This window comes from Lepidochelys kempii, chromosome 13 (assembly GCF_965140285.1).
Source record: "Lepidochelys kempii isolate rLepKem1 chromosome 13, rLepKem1.hap1, whole genome shotgun sequence".
Classification (NCBI taxonomy): domain Eukaryota; kingdom Metazoa; phylum Chordata; order Testudines; family Cheloniidae; genus Lepidochelys; species Lepidochelys kempii.
In genome coordinates this window covers 32166555-32193219 of record NC_136392.1, presented here as the reverse complement: position 1 = coordinate 32193219, position 26665 = coordinate 32166555, and the positions used below count along the sequence as shown (strand labels likewise).

The following is a 26665-nucleotide window of genomic DNA, read 5'->3' as shown; positions in this document are numbered from 1 at the left end:
GAAGGCTGCTATCAAATCCCACCTCACTTTTCTTTTCTGCAGACTAAATAAGCCCAGTTCCCTCAGCCTCTCCTCATAAGTCATGTGCCCAAGACCTCTAATAATTTTTGTTGCCCTCTGCTCAACTCCAATTTGTCCACATCCTTTCTGTAGCAGGGGGCCCAAAACTGAACGCAATACTCCAGATGTGGCCTCATCAGTGCCGAATAGAGGGGAATAATCACTTCCCTCGATCTGTTGGCAATGCTCCTACTAATGCAGCCCAATATGCCGTTGGCCTTCTTGGCAAAAAGGGCACACTATTGACTTATATCCAACTTCTTGTCCACTGTAATCCCCAGGTCCTTTTCTGCAGAACTGCCACGTAGCCAGTCGGTCCCCAGCCTGTAGCAGTGCATGGGATTCTTCCGTCCTAAGTGCAGGACTCTGCATTGTCCTTGTTGAACCTCATCAGATTTCTTTTAGCCCAATCCTCCAATTTGTCTAGGTCACTCTGGACTCTATCCCCACCCTCCAGCATATCTACCTCTCCCCCCAGCTTAGTGTCATCTGCGAACTTGCCGAGGATGCAATCCATCCCATCATCCAGATCATTAAGGAAGATGTTGAACAAATGTCCTGGGGCAGACCATCAGCTGGGGTAAACTCTCATAGCTCTCTCCAAGTCAATGGTCCCCTTCATGGGGAGGACTGGAAGCACCACTGGAGGGAGCAGGCAGAGCTGAGAGGTTGTAGGGAGGAAACAACTGGTGGGGCCCTGGAGGGGGCTGGAAAGAGACAGAAACGGGGAGGCTCTGATGTGCAGCCCAGGGTCTAATGGACGGGAGCCCTGCTCTGGCAGACTTTATATAGGTCCAGCTGCATGGGGCTCCCCTTCTACAGACCTCAGTGGAAAGAGGAGAGTGCATGGTGGTGCAGCAGGAGCCAAAGGGAGGAGCTGGCTGCAGGACTGGAGACGAGGAGCCAGCACTGCCTGAGGTCTGGTGCTTGCAAACCAGGCTGGCCGGGGGAGCTGAGGTGATTCTGGTCCATGGAACAGGCCTGGGGATGGGGCTAGTGAGCAGAGCTGCAGCTAGAAAGGAAGGACTGATTGACTGGGAATTGGAAGAAGACAGTGAGATCTGGCTGAGTGAGGATGACTGGCTGGTGACTGGGAGCTGGCCTAGCGGAAGGGCTGTGAACCATTGAGATGGTTAAACACCCATAGCTGCTCTGAGGAAACCTCTGCACATCTGGCTAAGAAAGCATTAACTAATATTACAGTGATGTGCACAGAGCTCTCCAGGGAGCAGTCTGGCCTTGGATTCCAGCTGAGACTTACCAAAACAGGGATTCCAACCAAAAGACTTTGTCAATTTGCAGTTAAAGTAGCACATGATAGTCCAGAGAAGAGACCACACTGGACACATAAAAGCAACCCCACTCAACATTAACAGGTATATATAGAAATTGATACTTAAACAAATTAGGCATCAGAGCAACTTTCTCAATGCCCAACACCCAAACAACTTTAACTGTTTGGGAGCAACTTTAACTCTGCCCTGAGGAGAAAGCACACTCCATGAATGAAATGATCATAGAATATCAGGGTTGGAAGGGACCTCAGGAGGTCATCTAGTCCAACCCCCTGCTCAAAGCAGGACCAATCCCCAATTTTTGCCCCAGATCCCTAAATGGCCCCCTCAAGGATTGAACTCACAACCCTGGGTTTAGCAGGCCAGTGCTCAAACCACTGAGCTATCCCTCCCCCCATCATGATCCATTCATCACAGAGCTCTCTCTCAGAACTGCACCTAAAAGCATGGAGAGATTACTCTTATTCATAGAAAGCTTGTGTCACTGTTTCAGGGTAACTGCACCTCCGACCCCCTTCATAGTCTGCTAAAGGGCACCCCTTTAGACCTCAGGCCTCCAGCCATCTCCCCTCTCTCTTGAGTCTGGGGGTTTAGGCTGCAGTCCCCCTGCAATTCATGGTGATTATTCCAGTAGATCTGACCTCGCTCAGCACATGCATTTTACTTTGATCCTCCAAGGTTCGTGGGTTACCTGGTACCAGACAGATTTCACAGAGCATAGAACATTGATTTTAGGAGAAAAGTATTACAGAGAAAATATATCATACAACAGAGAAAGGTCTAAACACATGCTAGCTTATCAGAGGTCACCTATCATTCACATGGGGGATCTGGTAGGTCACAGTCCTTCAACCCTTTGGGTCGGGTTTTTCCCCTTGGTCAAAGGACCATGTCAATTTGTTGGATCTAAAGCAGGACCTCAGGCAGTTCAGGCTGGGCCTTTACAAGCTCTTCTTTGTCTCCTGGGCTTCTTGAACGGTCTGAATTAGTCTGTGCAATTTCCCCTGGGGGTGGTACTTCTCTGGAGTTGTCTACCTGTCCCAGGGCTGCAGTAATTATCCTCACTGATTGTAGCTCCTGCAGTGATTGGAGCTCTTCACCAGCCAGCATACACTGCCTGGCTTACAGCGATAGAGATAACATTTATAAAATTGCAAGACTAGTCTCAAGATACGCCTGTGTTTATCACATCTGGTACCACTTGTCATCAATCAGGCCTTTTGTAAAATCCACTCTACAAAACTAAAGGCACTTTATTAATTCAGGAATCCCTGAATTCATGTGTGTAACAGAGTCATTGGTGGTTCCTCCCTTGGGAGGCGGGGGAGGGCAGGAACCTGACAATGCCCAGTTATCTGCACTGGGGGGTCCCAGCCCAGGTCCTACTTCCTTACTATTTGAGGGGGGGAGGCTCTGTCCTTTGTGGGCCCTTTTAAGTCTCTCCAGAGGCGGGGATCAAAAATGAAAGTCACAAACCCCAAGGCATTCAGGGATACTCCCTCCCAGTGGCCCTAGCAAAAGGGGAGGGGTGCAGCAAGTCTACTGTGCACCAACGTACTGGGTTTTGGGGAAATTGGTCTGGCCAGGCCTCTGAGTCAGGCTCAGCCTGTCCATCTTACGCTGGGAATCTGTTGTTCAGGGTGAAGGTCTCCTGGCTAGGAATCACTCCTGCAGTCTGCAGCTTAGGGCAATCCTGCTCCTCTCCCACCCGTCCTCCCTTTTAAAGGCCTCCTCCCTATCATACATAATTCACAGGGCCAAAGGGGTGGGGCTAGCCCTTCCCTGTCTGCATGGGGTCTATACACCCCATCACAATATGGGTCTAAAGTTTGTTACAGGGCCCATCACCATAGCATGCAAACCTATCCAAAGAGTGATTTTTTCCTACTACTAATACCATGCATCCCCAATTAAAGACACATTGTTAGAGACAAAGCTACTGTATGAACTAACCAGAAATGCTACACCAGCTGAGAAAGATCCACACTGATTATATTAACACAGGAACTGTGCGCATCATCACAAATCAGACACAGAATTACACACTAGAGGATGGACACATATAAGGTTAGGTAACAGGAGCACAAGGGATCAAGGGAGCTCCCAATAAAGTAAAAGCAAAGACTGCTGTTGTCTCTAGCAGAGGTCAGGTCAGGGCCTAACATATTAACACAAATGCAGGGGCAGAATTAAGGTTGTTTGGGCGGTGGTCATTGAGCATTTTTGTCTTTAATGGTAAGTGTGTGTGTGTCTGCAGATGCTCGAGTATAGGTTGTTGTCCAAACTGTTAATGTCTGAGGGGTTTAAGATGGGTTTATTGTAAGATGGCTCTTGACTTGCACTTAACCTTAACTGTAACAAGGTTTTTGTTTTGGGATTCTCTACATCTGCTTAATAGGCATTAGTGATACCTCAAACGTGCTCAGAGCTGCTTCAAAACAATCGGTCAGTAAAATACAAGTAACTCTGAGCCAATGGGTCAGCAATATCTGCCTTCCTGTGGCCTGGAATAGTCACTCCTGTATAAAGCTCATGGCTGTCACATTCACAGACACAGCCTCTCCTGTCCAGGTACCTCCTGAAGGAATCAGGATTCTTACCATGCACTGAGTCATCAAGGATCAGCACGTGACTTCTCTAACCAGAGCTAAGCCATAATCCCTGTTACACACCATGTACTGCCGACCCTATCGGGGCACCTCAGCGCTGCTCCTGAGACACGTTGTCCTGTGGATTTACAATGCTACACATTCTGTGTATAAAAGCCACTTGGTTCTGCATACTTCTGTTGCATTTGGCCTGGTGCAAAGGGCTCCTGTTCTGTTCCCAGTAAAACATGCAAGGTGCAGAGAGCAGACACAGGCCCTGCGAGTGAGACAGTAAAAAATAAGGAACCCAACCCCGACATCTTCTTCCCTGTTTGGAGAACCGAGCCCGTGCAGTCACTTACTGATGGCAATGCTGGCTTTGGCTCTCACAAAGAGCTTGAGGCACTCGGGTTTATTGTGGAGGCAGCAGTAATGAAGCGGTGTGTTTCCCTTCACTGTCTGCTTCACAAGGCTCCCACTGGGGCAAAGGACAGTCAGTATCAGTATGCTTGAGAAAGAGCAGTTCTCATCTATAACAATAGCTGCATGATGTTCAACCCCAAACCCTTCTCCCTAGCTCACAGGAATGAAGACCAGAACGGATACTGCCCAGCATTCAGGCTTTTAGCCAAAGCATGTGAACGTAGGGCTGTCAAATGTCTGGCATATTGTGCAGCTCTTGTGCACTGGGCAGCCCTGCCATGCCTGCTGACAGCTCACCTGGGACCTCGTGCATGGGACCTCGCGCGAGCTGCGGGCAGCAACTGCAGTTCATCCCGTGGCCACAAGAGGCTGTTGTGGCACATGGCTTCAGGCAGGTGGGGACAGCTCGTTGTGGGGGTGAGAGTGGGGGGGGGCACACGCTGAATGGAAGGGACTGACTGAGGCCCAGATTAAGCCAGGGTCTGAAAGGGGTCAGGAGAGGCTATCTCATCCCCAGCTGCCAGACGCTACCTCCAGTAATAAATCACACAGGTTTATTAAAATAATTAGGATTGTATGCAAATTATGTGAAAATATGCAAATCTTCTCACTGAATACTCTACCCATGGAATTTCCCCAACCTTGGCAGCTGTGTGCACGGTCCCCGGCAATGGGCAGCGCTGTGAGGCTGGTACAATACCCACTCTACTGCAGCAGCAGCCGAAGTCAGAACACAATCCTGCACTTGCACACCAGATCACACAGGACTGCACATCCGTGAGGACGCAGCTATGCATCACTGAGTGATGTCAGCATGGAATTTCGTATGGAATGAGCATACGCTTTTATCAGCTTTCAAGTTTTACAACCATATATGGTCACGGGGGAAGTGGGGGAGAGAGATAAAGAGAGGAGTTCACAGTACAGGAGGTGATGCAGAAGATAAGGGTTTAGAAGGATCGTCTAGACGAAGGATGGTTTTGTATGGACTGGAACCCAGGACAGCTGAATTCCATTCCCAGCTCCAAGAACCTTCTTTTGTGACCTTGCACAAGTCACTTTCTCCCGCTGAGTCTCCATTCTCCCTTTTGTAAACGGGAGATCACAGAATCATAGAATATCAGGGTTAGAAGGGACCTCAGGAGGTCATCTAGTCCAACCCCCTGCTCAAAGCAGGGCCAATCCCCAATTTTTGCCCCAGATCCATAAGTGGCCCTCTCAGATGATGATAACGGAGCCTAAGCTCACAAGGGTGCTGGGAAGATAAATCCATAAACACTTGGGAGGTACCCAGACACTGTGTGGCGGCCCTTAGGGAGACAGACTTTAACGCTGGTTCCACCCCAATCAATGGCGCACTGGGCTTGAATGCAGAAGGAAAAAAATGTACCTCCTCCTGTTTAGGAAGAACCAGACTCACTCAGAAAAGCAAGAGCCAGCCCTTGGGAAGCCCATCTTTGAGCCTGGCTGGCCCGGAGTAGTCGCTAATGGGATGTAGAGCCTGTCACCAGTGGACTGCAGTCAGGGTGGGCGTGCTCATTGGAGAGCTGTTCAGTGGCGGGGCGGGAGCAGGGGCATGGGCTGAACCACCCAGGGGGACACATGTCCTAGTCGGAAAATCTCCGTCCCCATTGGCACTCATTGCTCCCCTCAGCAGAGAGCCCAGGGAAGGGCCATGGCCATGAATTCCCCTCTAACCCTAAAGATGGTTTCTCCAAGTCAAAACCGAGGCACTTCCACAGGGAAATGCCCTGGTGCTGCCCCCTGGTGGTACTTCAGGGGATATTCAGAGGCACTTAGTCTACAAGGCTATCCAGCGCCTTCCACCAGCACTAACTCCGCTGATGACATTATGTACCTTAGCCTGAGCAGACAGTCCTACCCCTGCTAGTGCCTGCAGTCAGCTTACCTGTTCTGCACCAGAAAATCTACAATGTGTAGAGAGGTTCGGTCAGCTAACAAGACTGCCAGGTGGAGAACAGTTTCCCCAGGTTCCTGTAAATGGGAAACAAACAGCAAGTGATTGGATGCTTCCGAGTTTCTCAGTATTTCCATGCAAAACAAGCATGTTCTACCCCTCCTTAACTTCCAGGATTGAAGAATTGCCACCATGGATCAGGGATGGGGCCTGTCTAGCCCCATACCCTGTCTCTGACTGTGGCCAGTACCAGCTGCTTCTGAGGAAGGCACAAGAAACCCCAGAGTGGACAAATTTGGAATAACCCATTCATAGGGGAAGTGTCTTCCTCACACCCATCAGTTAGAAGCTTGCTCATGCCCTGAAGTGGGGGAGGGGAGGGTTCATATCCCCACTCTTTATGTAATATAACTGCAGATAAAGTCATCAGTAATTAAGAGCAGCAGGACTGCAGAAGTGCTTAGATCAGGGCCCCATTGTTCAATCACCAAACTGTAAGAGACAATGGTGACATTTTCCTTACTAGGACACAGACCCGGAAGGGACCTCCTGGGACAATGGGTCCATCCCTGCTATCACCGGCAGACCTATCAAATTATCATTATTACAATAGTAGTAGTACAGTAACCCTCCCCCTGGCACTGGCCCCTGCTCCAGCTGCGATGCAGCAGAACACGATCCTGTCCTGGGGAGAGGGCGGCCAAGGGAGGGCAGCTTGAACTGGGGAAGTGGCTCTGAATCCGCCCAGAGGGGCAGTTGGGAAAAGCTGTTAGAGAAGGAGAAGAATCGAGATGCTGAGGTAGTGGGTGAACCGGAGCCTGGGTAGGAGGGGAGGTGATAAAATAAAAGAAGAACAGGAGAATAAAAGTAGGGGACTGGGAAGTGAGAAGGAAGAAAGAAGGAAAACAGCAAAGGTTTCAGGTCAGGAGAAGCAGAAAAATAACCACACTTGGCAGGCGGGAACAGGCACTAATAGAGAAGGGAAGTAGAGGGAAATGATATCTACAGACTTACCAGAGACAGAGCATCAAGGGAAAAAACTGAAAGGAAACAGAACTGGTGAAAAAGGGACTTGATCAAAAAGCTGAGTTAGACGAAAACAGAGCCTGAAAATGGTAAATGAGAAGGCCGCCCACAAAGGACCTAAAGCATGTGAGGAGAGAGAGTGACTGTGACCGTCTAGTGATGGGATACAGTTCAAAGGGGCCTGATGCACAAATGAGGGGCCACTAGGTGAAGAAACCCCACTTGTAGATAAATTCTGTGAAAAGACATACAGCCAGAGGAACAGCAAACCTCAGGAGCCCTTCAAGCCAAAGAGAAGCAATGAACAGGCCAGCAAGAGTGGAGCTGGACTTGCAGCCAAGGAGAAGAAAAAATGACTCTTCTGTGAAGTGACACAATCTATTTTTAAGGAATCTCTTTGTTCTTCTTAATAACAATCCATTTGGTACTAACTGCCCAGCGTGTACAAGCCCCAGAGATTAACAAGTTGGTAACCTATAATGTAACTATGAATAGTAACTCTTTGGCAATGTTCTACATGATTTAAGCTCCTGGTACCAACTTGTTAACCTCTGGGGTTTTCCCTTACAAAGTCCTAAAAATTTCAAATGACCCATTTGTCTTGGTTTGCCGCTGCCTCTCCTCCCAATTTGCCTTGCCTGCCTGGCCGGGTCACCACACTATAATCACGCAGTATTAGTGGAGCACCCAGAAGCCCCAATCAGAATTAGGATCTCATTGTTTCAGAGACACCTGAGCTAAACCAACTGGTCCCTCTTCACCCATTTGTACTGACATGTACAAAACATTGCAATGTATCAGCAAGGTGTGATTTTCCTTTGCAGAAGCCATGCTGGTTTCTCCCTTATATCCAGTTCATCATGGTGGTGTATACTTCTAATGATTACTTCAGTGAATTTTCCTAGTGCTGAAGACTCAGTGATCTGTAATTCCCCACATCACCCCGGGCATTGTTTTTACACTTGCTACCCACCAGCTGACCAGTACTGTAGCTGATTTTAACAAGTGACTACATATTGTATAAGCAGCTCAGCCCTTTCATTTCTCAATAATAAACAATACCTATCCCGCATATTGCACTTTTCAACTGTATATCTCAAGAAGCTTTATATTAAATACCCCATTTTTCAGATGAAGAAACTGAGGCACAGTCTTGTCTAAGGTTATGCCTCAAGTCAACAGCAGAACTGCCCTACTCTCCTGAGTTCATATCCAGTGCCCTATCCAAAGGGACTACTGGATTCCTTTTAGATGTGTACCATCTGATCCTGGAGACGCAATCTTTCAATGATCAGTTTGCTCTAGTACTTCCTGTTTTGACACCACAATTTCGGGCAGTGCCTCATCTTTATTACAAAAATCACTTCCTCATCCTTCTTAATTGTTCCCTTTATCCTGCAGCAGCCCACCAGACTCCCTAGTTCTCTCACAGAACAGGTGTCCTGCTTTTGATGCACTTCAAACATGTCTTGTGATTTGTTTTTATGCCTTTTGCTGTTTTCTCTTTGGATTCCCTCTTATGCCTCCTGATTTCCTTCAGACATATTGCCTGACATAGTCTCTATGTTCTTTTACAGGCTTCACTAGCGTTGGCTTTCCAGTTTTGGAAGGATACCTGATAGCCCTTGAACCTCCCATTTAGCCAGGCAGGTTTACTTCCTGTCTTTCTGCTGCCCTTTCCGACTGAGGGGTACATATGTTTTGGGGACTGTTAGGGTTGCTTAAACAGTCTCCATGCTGAGTTCAAGGGTTTTAATTTCCTCATTTCTTACTTTAATGTTTTTTACTTGTTTCCTCCTTTTCTTGAAGTTTAGTGTCACCATGCTCATTACTGGAATCTTTCCTCCTCTTGGCAGCATGCCACTAAGGGTATGTCCACACTGCAGTTAGACACCTGCAGCTGGCCTGTGCCAGCTGACTTGGGCTCGCAGGGCTGGTTAATTGCAATGTAGATTTCTGGGTTTGAGCAGCAGCCTGAAGTCTGAGACCCTTTCACCTTGCAGGGTCCTACTGCCTGGACTCCAGGCCAAGTGTGAACATCTACACTGCAACTGACCAGCCCCTTAGCCTGAGTGAAGTGAGCCTGAGTCAAGTGACGCAGGCAAGCGGTGGGTTTTTAATTGCACAGTGGACACACCCTTCGCGGCTCAGCTATTCTTACTTCTTGATTTAACTCCTAGTTGACCTATATTAGGTTGACTTACCGCCACCGCAGTAATTAGTCCACACTACCTCCTTGAGTCGGTGATGCGCATCCTCATCAGCAGTGCTTCCACCGACCTCAGAGGGGCAGTATGTGGACCTGAGAGCCTGGTCTTGCATCTCTACCGGAAGCCCAGCTGCCCCACAGGCTCCTGGCCTCCCTGCGGGCGGCTCCCCTTGGCTCCCTGTTGCCCACTAGGAGCAGTGGGCAAGCCGCCCGGGGCTTCTCACCTCCCCGTTCCCTGCCCGGAGTGGGGTCCAGCTGCCCAGGGTTTTTGCCCTAGCTGCCAGCCAGGAACGGGGTCCAGCCACCCAGCCCTCCAGGGGCGGGGAGCAACTGGGTTCTAGCTGCCTGGCTTTCTTGTCAATTTCTCAGCTAAGAGAGCTACCAGCCGTTTTAAGTAAGGTCGTGTCTACATAAACAGTAGCCCTACCTACACCGACATAAGCCCTACGCCTCTCGTGGAAGTAGAGTTATTATTTCAGCGTAGTAGGGCACTTCCACCAGTGGGACAAGGCTATCGTGAAGACACTGACATAATTTGGTCGATATAAATCAGCTAGCTGTGCAGTGCAGACCACGCCTTACTTAGGAAGTTGAGAACAGCCTCTTGTCTTGTGTGCGCTAGAGCTGGCTGTTCCGAGAAGCAACTGATGTGCCATTTGCCCAGCTGAAGTCACTCATTTCATCATTTTGTTAGGCTGAGTTCCTTCTCTCATTTCTCTCTACAGGTGCACGCTACAGGTATCCCTGTCCTGAGGTAACCATACTCTTTATAGAGCAGTGGCAGTGACTTCTGAGTTAAGGTTGTGTTCTATTATTTCACTTAAAGCACCTTTCAGACTTTGGTTTGAAAACCTAATGTATCTGTCCCAACTGTAATTTGAGTAATGTGTGAACTTTCTGAGGATTTCAATAAATCTGTTAATTTCCGAGTTTTAATCAGTTAAAAATTGGCCTTAAAAAGTTCTACTCAAAAAGATTGAATTTTATGATAGTTCAAGCCTCTCTAGCTTAAAAGCTATGGCATATAGAAAGCAAGCAAGGTGCATGTAGGGCGAATGTGGTGTCTCTCTTTGGATGTGACTAGTTTGCTAATTAACAAAAATAAGAGAATGTATTAGTGTTATTTACCATAATTAAATCTGTATGCACTGTGCCTAGCTGATGGAAAGCGTGATTTAAATGGGCAACCTCCGTTCTCTGATGCAGTGTGGTGAAGTCTTTCTGAAAAGTGTGAGAAAGGATTACAATACTGTGTTTTATCAGATGCCCCCAGGAACCTTCCCTGTGTCTGAAATTGGGGGCTACCATGGTGTATGGGGAGTGGGCAGTGCTTGTCCAGGGGTACTGGTGTTGCGCTGGAGAAGATCACGGACAAAGGAATGGATGCTTTGCTGAAATCAGGATCTCGCTGAAACTGAGATACTGAGACAGCTGGACAGTTTTACAAAGAGCAAGATCTTCAGCACAGTAGCAGCTGCTTTGACCATGACCTGGACACAGGGTGGGTTGATATAAATCAAGGTGATTTAAATCACTAAGTGGGAAAACCTCAATTTAAATAATCAATTTTAATCGACTTTTCCATTTGTACTTATTATTTTCTAAAGAAGGGTGCATTCTCATTGGTTAAAATAACTATTAAAACGTTGATTTACAACTAAGTAGAGCTTTTACACTAGATTTGGTACATCTTTTTGCTGCCTTGGAGGGTATATTATAACTATATACACTTATTTAATCAATTATGTAGCTTAATATTTTCACACTCTTATTAATTGTACATTTTAGTATGTTAGAAAATGGTGAATGATATATTGATTATTTACTAGATAATTAACTTTTTGCTCATGACTTGTATCAAGCTACAGTAGGATGGTAACAGGAATTTAATTACACACCACCATATATATTTTATTTTTATTAAACAAAACAACCTTAAATATTTTGGATACATAACTTCTCTTACCAAAATGGGTTTTATATTTACCACAAACAATTTATTACAGGAACAGAGGGATTTGCTGTAGTCAGTGAATGAAATAGATTATTTCAGGTCAGCCTGGAAAAAATGTCAAATATACCTATCTGAAAGTGACTGGAGCTTAAGTCCCTACTCACCTAAGTCTCCTGAAAATGAGACAACAGTCTCCTAAGTGACTTAGGCTGTCCTTCCCTTCTCGTTTTTATTCATAGATTGGAAGAGAAACAAGTTTTCCTGCTTTTTCAACTCCCAATTGTTTTCCTAACTTGGAATGAATTAGTCCAAATGAAGAAAATATTCTCTCTGTCCCTGCAGAAGAGGCTACTGCTGTCAAAAGCTGGTTTAGCATTTCAACAAACTCTGGTTCCAGGTGCTTAGTTAATGACTGCCGCCAGTTCAGTGGTATAACTTTCTTTAAAACATCATCAGCAAACATGTCCTGTGTGAACGATTCACCTCCAGCCCTGAAATTCATTATGGTTGGCATGATTAAGGGATGATTATTACATGCCCATATCATAGCAGCATCTTCTTCAGCAGTTAGACATCTACCCTTGTACTTTGGGTTGAGGATATTAGCAAGAAAGTGAGGTGGAGTAAGTGCTTGATCCATCTGCTTCCTTACTGCCTACACTTCTTTCTTTAATGCCTCTTGAATTTCTTTCCAAATGTTAACATCAGCAATGCAACAGCAATTTTTCTGTGATTTGTCCAAGGCCATGGAAACCGGTTTCAGTATATCCAGCATCTTTTATGTTTCTCTTTAGTCCAATGGTGGCTACTTTGGCTGTGATAGTTCAATCTGTTTTGTCATGATTTTCTTCACATATTGTCATCAGACTAGGCCAGCTCTTAATAAATAGCTCTGTGATGGGATGTATAAATCCCACACTGGGACTGAGATGGTTAGAGAGCAGCTCTGGGCCCAGGTGACCCCACCCCGCTGCACCTACAGAGCATGTGCCAGCTGAAGGTGGAGCTTGAAAGGGAGCCAGACAGCTCAGAAGAGGCCTGATAGGGCAAGGAGAGAGTGCCTGGAGAAGGGTGCTGCAGAACCCTGTCCCTGGTAGACAGAGCCTGGTGGTCAGTCACTCTCCTTTTCTTTACTGCTTTGTGTCACACTGTGAGACTTGGGCAGGGGCAAGGGTAGTAGGAAGTGACCCAGGGACGCAGCCTCAAGGCACTCCCAGGTGCTGGACATTGTTGCCTCTTACAGGGTCCTGGGCCAGAGCCCAGTGGAGTGGGAAGGCCGGGGCTCTCCTACCAACCACCCTTCTAACAGAGAGCACAAGGCCCCTCACTTCCAGACTGCCCCTTGAGGAAGCCAGGGGAGGGTAAAGACTTTGAAAACTTAGTGGTTGGGACTGGACACCTGGAGGAGTCCATAAATGGATGAAGTCCTACCCCAGTCATGAGGGTGTGGGACCAGGGCCGGATTAAGACCTTTAGAGGCCTTAAGCACTGAAAAGATTATGATGCCCCCCCATATGTAATTCAAAATAAAAACAATACTATACCGTAAAATAAAATTCTATTTTTTGAAATGACACAAAACTTACATGTATGCTGAAATTAAAATAGCTGCTAGATTTTAAAATAGCTAGATTTTCTCATTGCAAAATTCTAGATAAGTTAATCGAAGCTGACTCGACGAAGCACGTCTGCTTCCATACACAATAGGGAAAGTGAATCAAGTCTGTCCTGACACATTGTTCTCTGAGGGTTTTTTATTCTTTTCAGCTGAGAAAAAGAGCGTTCTGCGGAGCAGTTAGTAATCATCAATGTTAGAAAAATATGTTGTGCGATCTCTACATTTGGAAATACACATTGTATTCCCTCTTTCAATATTGTGTCATGACGATCAATGTGACAGAATTTCATTTTTCCTGTTTCATTACGCTTTGCGAGCATATAACAGTAGAACTGCCATACTTCTCCACAGAGATTCATGTTCAAGTCAACTAGCTTTTGGGAACCTTGTGAATACTGTTCATCAGATAAGTCCATATCGTTTAGATAAGAAAATCTACTTTATACTTCTTTGTACACTTCACCTCTCCTCTTCATACGAGCTTCAAGTGTATCAATTATAGTGTAGTAAGTAGATACGCAAAATTTGTCTCTAGGATTCAATGCTGTTTCTGTTGCACTGCTATCATTTTCATGTTTTTTCCTGATTCACTTGCAGGACTGGGCTTCTTTGTAGTTAGTATCAGGCAAGATATCTTTTGATATGTCTTCAGATCTTTAGAAATAATTCCTCAAAGTGTGTAAGTGGTCTGCTAATGATTGACAGAGGTCTGCACAAGTTTTCAAATCCAATTCTTTTTCTTGGAGAGCTTGACTTGTGTGGTAAAAGTATTGTAAAATTTCATTCCACATGGTCAACATGAACACAAACTCTAGTTCTTGCATCTTGTTTGCAATGTTTTCTGCCTCTCGTATAGTTTCTCCCTTTTGTGATTGGTCTTCAGCTATACTTTCTAATGCATCCACAATCTTTGAGTAGGACTCCAGAATTGCACTTGTTGCCACTGCATATGCCTCCCAGCGAGTATTAGAAAGAGATTTCAACACACGATCATTGCCCAAATGTGTTTTCAGAACTGCCCATTGGTGTGTTGAGGCAGAGAAAAATGTATAAAATAACTGTACTGTTGAGAAAAAACTTACTGCCAACAATCAACAGCACTGCGGCCAACAAGATTGAGAGAGTGTGCAGCACGTGGTATGAATATGACATATTTGTTCTGTTCTAAAAGCTTCTTCTGCATTGATAGATTCATAGATTCATAGATATTAAGGTCAGAAGGGACCATTATGATCATCTAATCTGACCTTCTGCACAATGCAGGCCACAGAATCTCACCCACCCATTCCAGGAATAAACCTGTCACCTATGTCTGAGCTATTGAAGTCCTCAAATCATGGTTTAAAGACTTCAAGGAGCAGAGAATCCTCCACCAAGTGACCCGTGCCCCATGCTACAGAGGAAGGCGAAAAAGCTCCAGGGACTCTTCCAATCTGCCCTGGAGGAAAATTCCTTCCCAACCCCAAATATGGCGATCAGATGAACCCTGAGCATATGGGCAAGATTCACCAGCCAGATACCCAGGAAAGAATTCTCTGTAGGAACTCAGATCCCACCCCATCTAACATCCCATCACAGGCCATTGGGCCTATTTACCATGAATATTTAAAGATCAATTAATTGCCAAAATCATGTTATCCCATCATACCATCTCCTCCATAAACTTATCGAGTTTAATCTTAAAGCCAGATAGGTCTTTTGCCCCCACTGCTTCCCTTGGAAGGCTATTCCAGAACTTCACTCCTCTGATGGTTAGAAACCTTCATACAATTTCAAGTCTAAACTTTCCGATGACCAGTTTATATCCATTTGTTCTTGTGTCCACATTGGTACTGAGCTTAAATAATTCCTCTCCCTCTCCGGTATTTATCCCTCTTATATATTTATAGAGAGCAGTCATATCTCCCCTCAACCTTCTTTTGGTTAGGCTAAACAAGCCAAGCTCCTTGAGTCTCCTTTCATAAGACAGGTTTTCCATTCCTCAGATCATCCTAATAGCCCTTCTCTGAACCTGTCCCAGTTTGAATTCATCCTTCTTAAACATGAGAGACCAGTACTGCACACAGTATTCCAGGTGAGGTCTCACCAGTGCCTTGTATAACGGTACTAACATCTCCTTATCTCTACTGGAAATACCTCGCCTAATGCATCCCAAGACCACATTAGCTTTTTTCACTGCCATATCACATTGGCTCATAGTCATCCTGCGATCAACCAATACTCCAAGGTCCTTCTCCTCCTCCGTTACTTCAAATTGATGCGTCCCCAGTTTATAACTATAATTCTTATTATTAATCCCACCTTACACTTCTCACTATTAAATTTCATCCTATTACTATTACTCCAGTTTACAAGGCCATCCAGATCTTCCTGTATGATATCCCAGTCTCTCTCTAAATTGGCAATACCTCCCAGCTTTGTATCATCCGCAAACTTTATTAGCGCACTCCCACTTTTTGTGCTGAGGTCGGTAATAAAAAGATTAAATAAGATTGGTCCCAAAACCGATCCCTGAGGAACTCCACTGGTAATCTCCCTCCAGCCTGACAGTTCACCTTTCAGTATGACCTGCTGTAGTCTCCCTTTTAACCAATTCCTTATCCACCTTTCAATTTTCATATTGATCCCCATCTTTTCCAATTTAACTAATAATTCCCCATGTGGCACCCTATCAAATGCCTTACTGAAATCTAGGTAAATTAGATCCACTGCGTTTCCTTTGTCTAAAAAATCTGTTACTTTCTCAAAGAAGGAGATCAGGTTGGTTTGGCATGATCTACCTTTTGTAAAACCATGTTGTATTTTGTCCCATTTACCATTGACCTCAATGTCCTTAACTACTTTCTCCTTCAAAATTTTTTCCAAGACCTTGTATACTACAGATGTCAAACTAACAGGCCTGTAGTTACCCAGATCGTATTTTTTTTTCCTTTCTTAAAAATAGGAACTATGTTAGCAATTCTCCAATCATGTACAACCCCTGAGTTTACAGATTCATTAACAATTCTTGCTAATGGGCTTGAAATTTCATGTGCCAATTCCTTTAATATTCTTGGATGAAGATTATCTGGGCCCCCCAATTTAGTCCCATTAAGTTCGAGTTTCGCTTCTACCTCAGATATGGTAATATCTACCTCCATATCCTCATTCCCATTTGTCATGCTACCATTATCCCTAAGATCCTCATTAGCCTTATTAAAGACTGAGGCAAAGTATTTGTTTAGGTATTGGGCCATGCCTAAATTATCCTTAACCTCCACTCCATCCTCAGTGTTTAGCGGTCCCACTTTTTCTTTCTTTGTTTTCTTCTTATTTATATGGCTATAGAACCTTTTACTATTGGATTTAATTCCTTTTGCAAGGTGCAACTCTACTTGACTTTTAACCTGTCTCTCTTTATCCCTACATGTTGGCAGTGTTGTCATAAGATTGACCTCTGCACTTTGAGAAATCTATTTTGCAAACTTGGCACAGATAATGCAGTACTTGATTTGCCATTTCTTCACTAGTGTGGCTTTTCAAATTGAGGAATGTTATAAATCGTTCAACTGGTTTTCCATCTGTGGGAGACACATATCTTAGTACAATACTCAGTTGATCAATGTGTGAAAGTTCAGGTGTAGAGTTGACAGATAAACTGAAGTACCCAGCAGTACTTATTTCATCCACAATAGCTGAACGAACTTTGTCACTCATTAGACCAATGAGTTCATCACATATTGTGTTGGATAAGTATGATGGGTTACCTTTGCCTGCATTTCCATATTTTGAGATATGGCCTGCTAAAAATGGGTCAAACTGAGCCACAAACTCCAACAATCCCAAGAAATTTCCATTCTGCAATGATCCAAATGTGTCATTTGATCCCCGGAAAGGCAGACCATGTTCAGCTAATGTTTGAACAGCAGCTACAACACGCTGCAAGACATGTTGCCAGTATTCACGCTCCCCTTTAATTTGTTCTTCCAATTTTTTCTGGTGCCCCCTGCTTTGCTGGTGCCCTAAGCACGTGCTTAGTCTGCCTATTGGATAATCCAGCCCTGCGTAGGACCCAGTATCTTTCTTGGAATTCTGTTACCCTGGAGAGGGATAAAGCTAACTGGTGACCTGACCAGAGGATCAAGTCAACAACCAGCAAAAGACAAACTGCTATGGAGCAACAGTGCCCAGGTGAAACATTGGAGGTGAAGTGAGTAGAGACATAGTGCCCTAACCATTAGATGACTCCACCAGTGAGCACCATCCATTACAAGCTCAAAGTAGTCAACCACTAAATTCCACTGTATATTTTTGGGGAGAATCAGTTTGGTGTCCCCCAGGGGTCTGTACTGGGACCAGTGCCGTTCAACATATTCATACATGATCTGGAAAAAGGGGTAAACAGGTGGCAAAATTTGCAGATGATACAAAACTACTCAAAATAGTTAAGTCCAAAGCTGATTGCGAAGAGCTACAAAGGGATCTCACAAAACTGGGTGACTGGGCAACAAAAGGGCAGATGAAATTCAATGCTGATAAATGCAAAGTAATACACTTTGGAAAACATAATCCTAACTATTCATACAAAATGATGGGGTCTAAATTAGCCACTCAAGAAAGAGATCTTGGAGTCATTGTGGATAGTTCTCTGAAAACATCCACTCAATGTGCAGCGGCAGTCAAAAAAGTGAACAGAATGTTGAGAATCATTAAGAAAGGGACAGATAATAAGACAGAAAATATCATATTGCCTCTATATAAATCCATGGTACACCCACATCTTGAATACTGCATACAGATGTGGTCACCTTATCTCAAAAAAGATATACTGGAATTGGAAAAGGTTCAAAAAAAGGGCAACAAAAATGATTAGGGGTATGGAACAGCTTCCATGTGAGGAGACATTAATAAGATTGGGACTTTTCATCTTGTTAAAGAGATGACTAAGGGGGATATGATAGAGGTCTATAAAATCATGACTGGTGTGGAGAAAGTAAATAAGGAACTATTATTTACTCCTTCTCATAACAAAAGAACTGGGGTCACGGAATGAAATGAATAGGCAGCAGGTTTAAAACGAACAAAACAAAACGAAGAAAGGGAAGTATTTTTCACACAACGCACAGTCAACCTGACAAACTCTTTGTGAGAGGATGTTGTGAAGGCTAAGACTATAACAGGATTCAAAAAAGAACTAGATAAATTCATGGAGGATAGGTACATCAATGGCTATTAGCCAGGAAGGGCAGGGAGGGTGTCCCTAGCCTCTGTTTGCCAGAAGCTGGGAATGGGTGACAGGGGATGGATCACTTGATGATGACCTGTTCTGTTCATTCCCTCTGAACCACCTGGCACTGGTTACTGTCAGAAGACAAGATAATGGGCTAGACGGACCTTTGGCCTGATCCAGTATGGCCGCTCTTAAATCCTGCTTTCTTTAGTGAAGCTGAAGCAAAGTGGTTGCTAAGGAAGTATTTTGAAATTTCAACAACATTTTCCTTTTTCCTGCAGTTATACTTAACTCTGTGGCTATAAGATGCATCAAATGAGCACTGCACCCATATGTTGTAAGTTTCAAATTCCTTTTTGAAACACTTGGAGGAGAGGAAGGTGATCAGGAACAGTCAACATGGATTTATAAAGGGCAAATCATGCCTGACCAACCTGATTGCCTTCTATGATGAGATAACTGGCTCTGTGGATATGGGGAAAGCAGTGGACATGATATACCTTGACTTTAGCAAAGCTTTTGATACAATCTCCCCCAGTATTCTTGCCAGCAAGTTAAAGAAGCATGGATTGGATGAATGGACTATAAGGTGGATAGAAAGCTGGCTAGATCAGCAGGCTCAAGGGGTAGTGATCAACAGCTTTATGTCTAGTTGGCAGCTGGTATCAAGCGGAGTGCCCCTGGGGTCGGTCCTGGGGCTGGTTTTGTTCAACATCTTCATTAATGATCTGGATGATTGGATGGATTGCACCCTTAACAAGTTCGCGGATGACACTAAGCTCAGGGGAGAGGTAGATATGCTGGAGAGTAGTGATAGGGTCCAGAGTGATCTAGACAAATTGAAGGATTTGGCCAAAAGAAATCTGATGAGGTTGATCAAGGACAAGTGCAGAGTCCTGCACTTAGGATAGAAGAATCCCATGCACTGCTACAGGCTGGGGGCTGACTGGCTAAGTGGCAGTTCTGCAGAAAAGGACTTGGGGATTACAGTGTATGAGAAGCTGGATGTGAGTCAGCAGTGTGCCCTTGTTGCCAAGAAGGCTAACGGCATATTGGGCTGCATTAGTAGGAACATTGCCAGCAGGTTGAGGGAAAGGATTATTCCCCTCTATTCGGCACTGGTGAGGCCACATCTGGAGTATTTCATCCAGTTTGGGGCCCCCCCACTACAGAAAGGATGTGGACAAATTGGAGAGAGTCCAGCAGAGGACAACGAAAATGATTAGGGAGCTGGGGCACATGACTTACAAGGAGAGGCTGAGGGAACTGAGTTTGTTTAGTCTGCAGAAGAGAAGAGTGACTGGGGATTTGATATCAGCCTTCAATTGCCTGAAGGGGGTAACAAAGAGGATGGAGCTAGGCTGTTCTCAGTAGTGGCTGATGACAGAACAAGGAGCAATGGTCTCAAGTTGCAGTGGGGGAGGTCTAGGTTGGATATTAGGAAAAACTATTCCACTAGGAGCGTGGTGAAGCACTGGAATGGGTTACCTAGGGAGCTGGTGGAATCTCTGTCCTTAGAGGTTTTTAAGGCCCGGCTTGACAAAGCCCTGGCTGGGATGATTTAGTTGGGGTTGATCCTGTTTTGAGATGACCTCCTGAGATCTCTTCCAACCCTAATTTTCTATGATTCTATGATTCATTATTTTCTTTTAGATTTCTTCTCATTTTAGCTATTGTGATGCTTGAGCCAGTGAGGGTTAAGCAACCAGCTGGCTGGCTGAAGTAAAAGAAACCTTTAAGGACATATTAGAAGAATACTGAAATGGTAAATAGGGCCATTCCTCATAGATAGTTAGCAAAGCTATGTTAAATATAATCACAGAACCATAGAACTGGAAGGGACCTCAAGAGGTCATCTAGTCCAGGCCCCTGCACTCGTGGCAGGACTAAGTATTATCTAGACCATTCCTGACAGGAGTTTGTCTAACCTGCTCCTAAAAATCTCCAATAAGGGAGATTCTACAACCTCCTTAGGCAATTTATTCCAGTGTTTAACTACCTTGACAGGAACTTTTTCCTAATGTCCAACCTAAACTTCCCTTGCTGCAGTTTAAGTCCATTGCTTCTTGTCCTGGCCTCAGAAGTTAAGAACAATTTTTCTTCCTTCTCCTTGTAACAACCTTTTAAATACTTGAAAACTGTGATCATGTCCCCTCTCAGTCTTCTCTTTTCCAGACTAAACAAACCAAATTTTTTCAATCTTCCCTAATAGCTCATGTTTTCTAGATCTTTAATCATTTTTGCTGCTCTTCTCTGGACTCTCTCCAGTTTGTCCACTTCTTTCCTGAAATATGGCACCCAGAACTGGACATGATACTCCAGTTGAGGCCTAATCAGCATGGAGTAGAGCAGAAGAATTACTTCTCGTGTCTTGCTTACAACACTCCTCCTAATACATCCCAGAAGGATGTTTGCTTTTTTTGCAACGGCGTTATACTGTTGACTCATATTTAGCTTGCGGTCCACTATGACCCCCAGATCCCTTTCCACAGTATAGAGGACTAGAGGTCCTCTATACTGACTATAGACTAGAGGTCTTGAAATGTAGGCCTGTATTGTTAGAGAATTAGAAGTAGATACTAATTGTATTTGTCTGTGTTTACCTATGCCTTATTAGAAGTTCAACACTGTGATCTAATTAGCTTGTAGATGCTAAACATTGGTTCCTGTCTGTAATGTTTCATTACTATATTATATTGATTTAGTGATCAAAAGGGGATATTAAAATTTAGATGAAACTTGTGGTTTAATAATATAATTGTCTTTATTTCTCTTTGAAGTCTGTAGTAAACTACCTATAAACCGTTTGAATGGTTAATTGCCTTATGCTAATCAATTCAACTAGTTATTGGTATATGCCTAGGAAATAGAGTATTACTTCAAAGCAACAATGTACATTACCTGTTCTTCACCTAAGGAATGGCTGCTGTGGCCACTTGCTGCCAAGAGGCTTATCAGCTGCACTTCAGCTCTAAAAGAATTTTTGGGCCTGATCCTTACTATCTCAGATCTGCTTAAACTTGGTCGGGGAAGTTGAAGTTGCAAGACTGAGGTCTCCATGTCTATTCTGGATTAGCCCGGCCATTCTTATGGAAGATTTGAACAAATTCTGCACATGGACTGCCTATTGTACTATATCTTTTTAAAGTAATTTCAGAAGAATTTCTACAAGGACTATTGATTAATCGCAGTTAACTCACACAATTAACTCAAAAAAACTAATCATAATTAAAAAAATTAATTGTGATTAATTGCAGTTTTAATCTCACTGTTAAACAATAGAATATCAATTGAAATTTATTAACTTTTTTTGGATATTTTTCTCCATTTCAAGTATATTGATTTCAATTACAACACAGGATACAAAGTGTACAGTGCTCACTTTATTTTATTATTTTTATTTAAAATATTTGCACTGTAAAAATGATAAACAAAAGAAACAGTATTTTTCAATTTACCTCATACAAGTACCATAATGCAATCTCTTTATTGTGAAAGTGAAATTTATTTTATATAACAGCACTCAAAAACAAAACAATGTAAAACTTGAGACCCTACAAGTCCACTCAGTCCTACTTCTTATTCAGCCAATCGCTAAGACAAACAAGTTTGTTTACATTTGCAGGCGATAATGCTGCTCGCTTCTTGTTTACAATGTCACCTGAACGTGAGAACAGGTGTTCGCATGGCACTTTTGTAGCCAGTGTTGCAAGGTATTTACGTGCCAGATATGCTAAATATTCATATGCCCCTTCATGCTTTGGCTACCATTCAGAGGACATGCTTCCATGCTGATGATGCTCATTAAAAAAATAACGCGATAATTAAATTTTGATTGAACTTGAGGGAGAATACTATGTTTCCTGCCCTGTTTTACCCACATTCTGTCATGTATTTCATATTATAGCCGTCTCGGATGATGAGCCAGCACATGTTGTTCATTTTAAGAACACTTTCACTGCAGATTTGACAAAACGCAAAGAAGGTACCAATGTGAGATTTCTAAAGATAGCTACAGCACTCGACCCAAGGTTTAAGAATCTGAAGTGCCTTCCAAAATCTGAGAGGGACAAGGTGTGGAGCATGCTTTCAGAAGTCTTAAAAGAGCAAAACTCCGATGTGGAAACTACAGAATCTGAACCATCAAAAAAGAAAATCAGCCTTTTGCTGGTGGCATCTGACTCAGATGATGAAAATGAATATGCATTGGTCTGCACTGCTTTGGATCATTATCGAGCAGAACCTGTCATCAGCATGGACGCATGTCCTCTGGAATGGTGGTTGAAGATGAAGGGGCATATGAAACTTTAGCTTATCTGGCTTGTAAATATCTTCCAATGCCGGCTACAATAGTGCCATGCGAACGTCTGTTCTCACTTTCAGGTGACACTGTAAACAAGAAGCGAGCAGTATTATCACCTGCAAATGTAAACAAACTTGTTTGTCTGAGTGACTGGCTGAACAAGAAGTAGGACTGCATGGACTTGTAGGCTCTAAAGTTTTATATTGTTTTATTTTTGAATACAGTTATTTTTGTACATAATTCTACATTTGTAAGTTCAACTTTCATGATAAAGAGATTGCATTACAGTACTTGTATGAGATGAATTGAAAAATACTATTTCTTTTGTTTTTTACAGCACAAATATTTGTAATATAAAATAAGTATAAAGTGAGCATTGTACACTTTGTATTCTGTGTTGTAACTGACATTAATATATTTGAAAATGTAGAAAACATCCAAAAATATTTAAATAAATGGTATTCTAGTATTGTTTAACAGTGTGATTAATCGCACAATTAATCTTTTTAATTGTGTGATTAATCGCAATGAATTTTTTAAATTACTTGACACCCCTAATTTCTACAAATCAGCAGCCTCACCATCTCTGCTGTGAAACTGTCCTAAGAACTTTATTCATATCTGTATGTATAATTATCTTTTAAAGTAACTCTATTTTCTTTTTAGTAATAAATCTTAGATTAGCTAATAAAAACTGGCTGTAAATATGTATTTGAGTGAGATCTGAAATATTCATTGACCTGATGGGTAATGTGTCCAATCTCTTGTGATTGGTAGAACTTTATATATGGTGAATAACGACTTAAATAACCCTCACTATATAGACTTGGCTGTCTGGGTGAGAGCCAAAGGCTGGATTGTTTAAAGGGAACTTTATTTTGGCTTCTTAGTAACCAGTAAGGTATTACAGAAGCTGTTTTGTTACTGACTTGGTGAATCTAATTATAAGAATAAACAACCAGTTTGGGGGGGGGATCATCTACCTTATTCTTTGCAGTTTGCTCTGGTTGAGTATTCTCAGTATAGTCCCTCCAGTGACCATGGGCACAGCTATATTTGCAGCACTGTCTGTGAGAAAGCTACACACTTGACTTTTTCTTCAGTTTGTTACACCTTGTATTGCTACTTCTTAAGTATTCTGCTGTATACGCATTTCCTGATGTATCAATTGTTTCTGTGAGAGACAACCTTATTGTATGTTGCCACACAAGCACATATTACTGGATCATTTTGTACACTGCTCATCAAGACTCAGATTAACGAATTTCCCATCAATGTTTTTTGCACACAGTTAGATTTCCTTCCTATACACTGTATCCAGCACTCTTCCTGCAATGTCTGCTCTGCCAGGTGGAGCACAGCCTGGTTGTAATGATTGAATCATGTCAATGCAATGTTTGTTCTGAACAAGACAAAAGGAAAAATTTATTGCATAAATGAACTGAGCAACCTTTTCGTCTATGGAGCTTTGCTGGAATGTGCTGGTCCTGATGACAAATGCAGCCATGGTTTTACGGTGGGATGAAGTCTTTTTTTTTTTTTGACGCTGTCTGACATACGATTAATTGTTGCCCTGCTGATGGTATCAGCAGATGACTCTAAAGTTGTAGACCTTGCAAATGATGGACATTTATAACCCCTGCTGTCTAAGCTGGGCCCTGAAACAAAAGGGTCAAAAAGTCACTCACTCATCTTTACTCAGTGCACTGTCTTTTTTAAAAAAGGGATTGTAAATGAAAGATTCCTCCTATTGAAGATGTTTGTGCCTCAGTTGAAATGATATAATTTATTCTAAACCCATTTTCATAGGGAAAATAATTAATAAATCATAAGAATTATCTAAATCTATTTGAACTTCTACCTCTAGCAACATACCAAACAGCTTGGAAAAAAATTTAAATGTCAAAATTCATAAATGCCTGTCAAGGTTCCTCCCCCACTCTGAACTCTAGGGTACAGATGTGGGGACCTGCATGAAAACCTCCTAAGCTTACTTTCAGCAGTTTAGGTTAAAACTTCCCCAAGGTACAAATTAATTTTATCCTTTGCCCCTGGATTTCCACTGCCACCACCAAACTTTAACTGGGTTTACTGGGAAACATAGTTTGGACATGTCTTTCCCCCCCAAAATCCTCCCAACCCTTGCACCCCACTTCCTGGTGAAGGTTTGGTAAAAATCCTCACCAATTTGCATAGGTGACCACAGACCCAAACCCTTGGATCTTAGAACAGTGAAAAAGCATTCAGTTTCCTTACAAGAAGACTTTTAGTAGAAGTAAAGGAATCACCTCTGTAAAATCAGGATGGTAGATACCTTACAGGGTAATTAGATTCAAAACATAGAGAATCCCTCTAGGCAAAACCTTAAGTTACAAAAAAGATGCACAGACAGGGATAGTCATTCTATTCAGCACAGTTCTTTTCTCAGCCATTTAAAGAAATCATAATCTAACACATACCTAGCTAGATTACTTACTAAAAGTTCTCAGACTCCATTCCTGTTCTGTCACTGGCAAAACCAGCATACAGACAGACACAGACCCTTTGTTTCTCTCCCTCCTCCCAGCTTTTGAAAGTATCTTGTCTCCTCATTAGTCATTTTGGTCAGGTGCCAGCGAGGTTAACTTTAGCTTCTTAACCCTTTACAGGTGAGAGGATTTTTCCTCTGGCCAGGAGGGATTTTAAAGGGGTTTACCCTTCCCTTTATATTTATGACAATGCCTAATAAAACTTTACTTTTAAACAGGTAAACTTCACCTAGGATGCTTGATTATACTGAGCCATATAAGATCACTTCAGAAGTCCAGCAGTAACAGTAAAAATGTAATTGATAAATACTCCCACAACAAACTAACATACCAATTATATTCTGAACACAAATATATTGAAATTCATAAGCAATTAATCCACTCAAAACACAAATGTACGACAATAAGTAATCATTTACTAGCATAGTAAAACATGGCAGGCAGTCTGTAAGAATGGTGCAAAAATAAGTTTACTAACCAGTTGATTCAGATTGGTCAGACAAGTCCACATCATCTTCAAAGGCATTGCCTTCTGAGGGGCACTTTTTAAATGTTGTTTCCTTTTGACAACCAGGCCTTGCGTTTCCTTGTCGTGCGGTTTACATTTGACTCCTGTTCCCTTTTTACTCAGAGGTAAAGGAATGTCTTGAAAATATTCCCAGATGGGTTTTTTTTTAAAAGGAGCTGAAGCCATGGCAGGCTTTTCCCTCCAGTTCCCAGGTGTTGAAGTCAACCCAAGAGGCTGCACTCATTTGAATATTTTCCCTTAGTAAGTTTCCCCGGTGGGTGGAGTTGTAAATATTCATAATCTGAGACCTGAGCCGATCAGAGCTCAGGGAGGGAGAAGCTGTAAAACAGGAGCATGAGGCCCCCTAGGTGGTTCAGAGGATCATCCTGGTGAGATATATGATGGTGTCTCCTGGAATCACAGGCTGGGTCCCAGAACCTGTCTCTTAAACCCAGCAGCAGAACCCTGGGCCCCCACAAGATCAGGCCCTCACCACAGCGCATGACCTATCATGCCATGTGCATAAATCTTGCCCTCCAAAGTTCGATGTTTGTCCCCTGATTTTTTCTTGATATAGAAAAGCAGCGGCTCACGGAATCAGCACATTTATTTTTATTTCAGTGTTTTAAGAAGAGATTATAATAAGTTTAGGCCTGAACATATTTTGTATTAAATTCAGATTTCATTGGAAAAGAAAAAATTATAATAATTGAAACAACAAAATAAAAAAATTCAATTTTAAATCGAAAAAGTCTGATTTTTTGTGTGTGAATCATTGGTTTGTACGCACCCTGGCAGGACGCCTGGCATGCTGCTGAGCTGATTCTGAACAGCTTTTCAAAGAGCTTTTTGGTGAATACCAGGAACTTGATGAAAGTGCTGAGAACGAGCTCTGAGCCTGCTGGGTGCTCTGACAAAGGGCTTGCCCACCTTGAAAGGCACCGTCACCGGGTTGGAGACCCTAGCCAAGTCTCCAGAGACCAGGAAAATGATATGTCAAAACACTGCACTGGGGATCAGTTAAAG

The 26665-nt window shown here is 43.2% G+C and overlaps 1 protein-coding gene across 1 annotated transcript in view; it reads right to left on the bottom strand.

Moving 5' to 3' along the window:
- LOC140897406 (arf-GAP with SH3 domain, ANK repeat and PH domain-containing protein 1) overlaps window positions 1-26665 on the bottom strand; it is a 119164-nt gene that overhangs the window by 21024 nt on the left and 71475 nt on the right. The window contains exons 18-19 of the mRNA XM_073310052.1: window positions 6276-6361; window positions 4306-4421 (exon numbers count right to left, since the gene is read on the bottom strand). Of these exons, the coding sequence (XP_073166153.1) occupies window positions 4306-4421; window positions 6276-6361 (202 nt within the window). The remainder of the gene's footprint in view (window positions 1-4305; window positions 4422-6275; window positions 6362-26665) is intronic.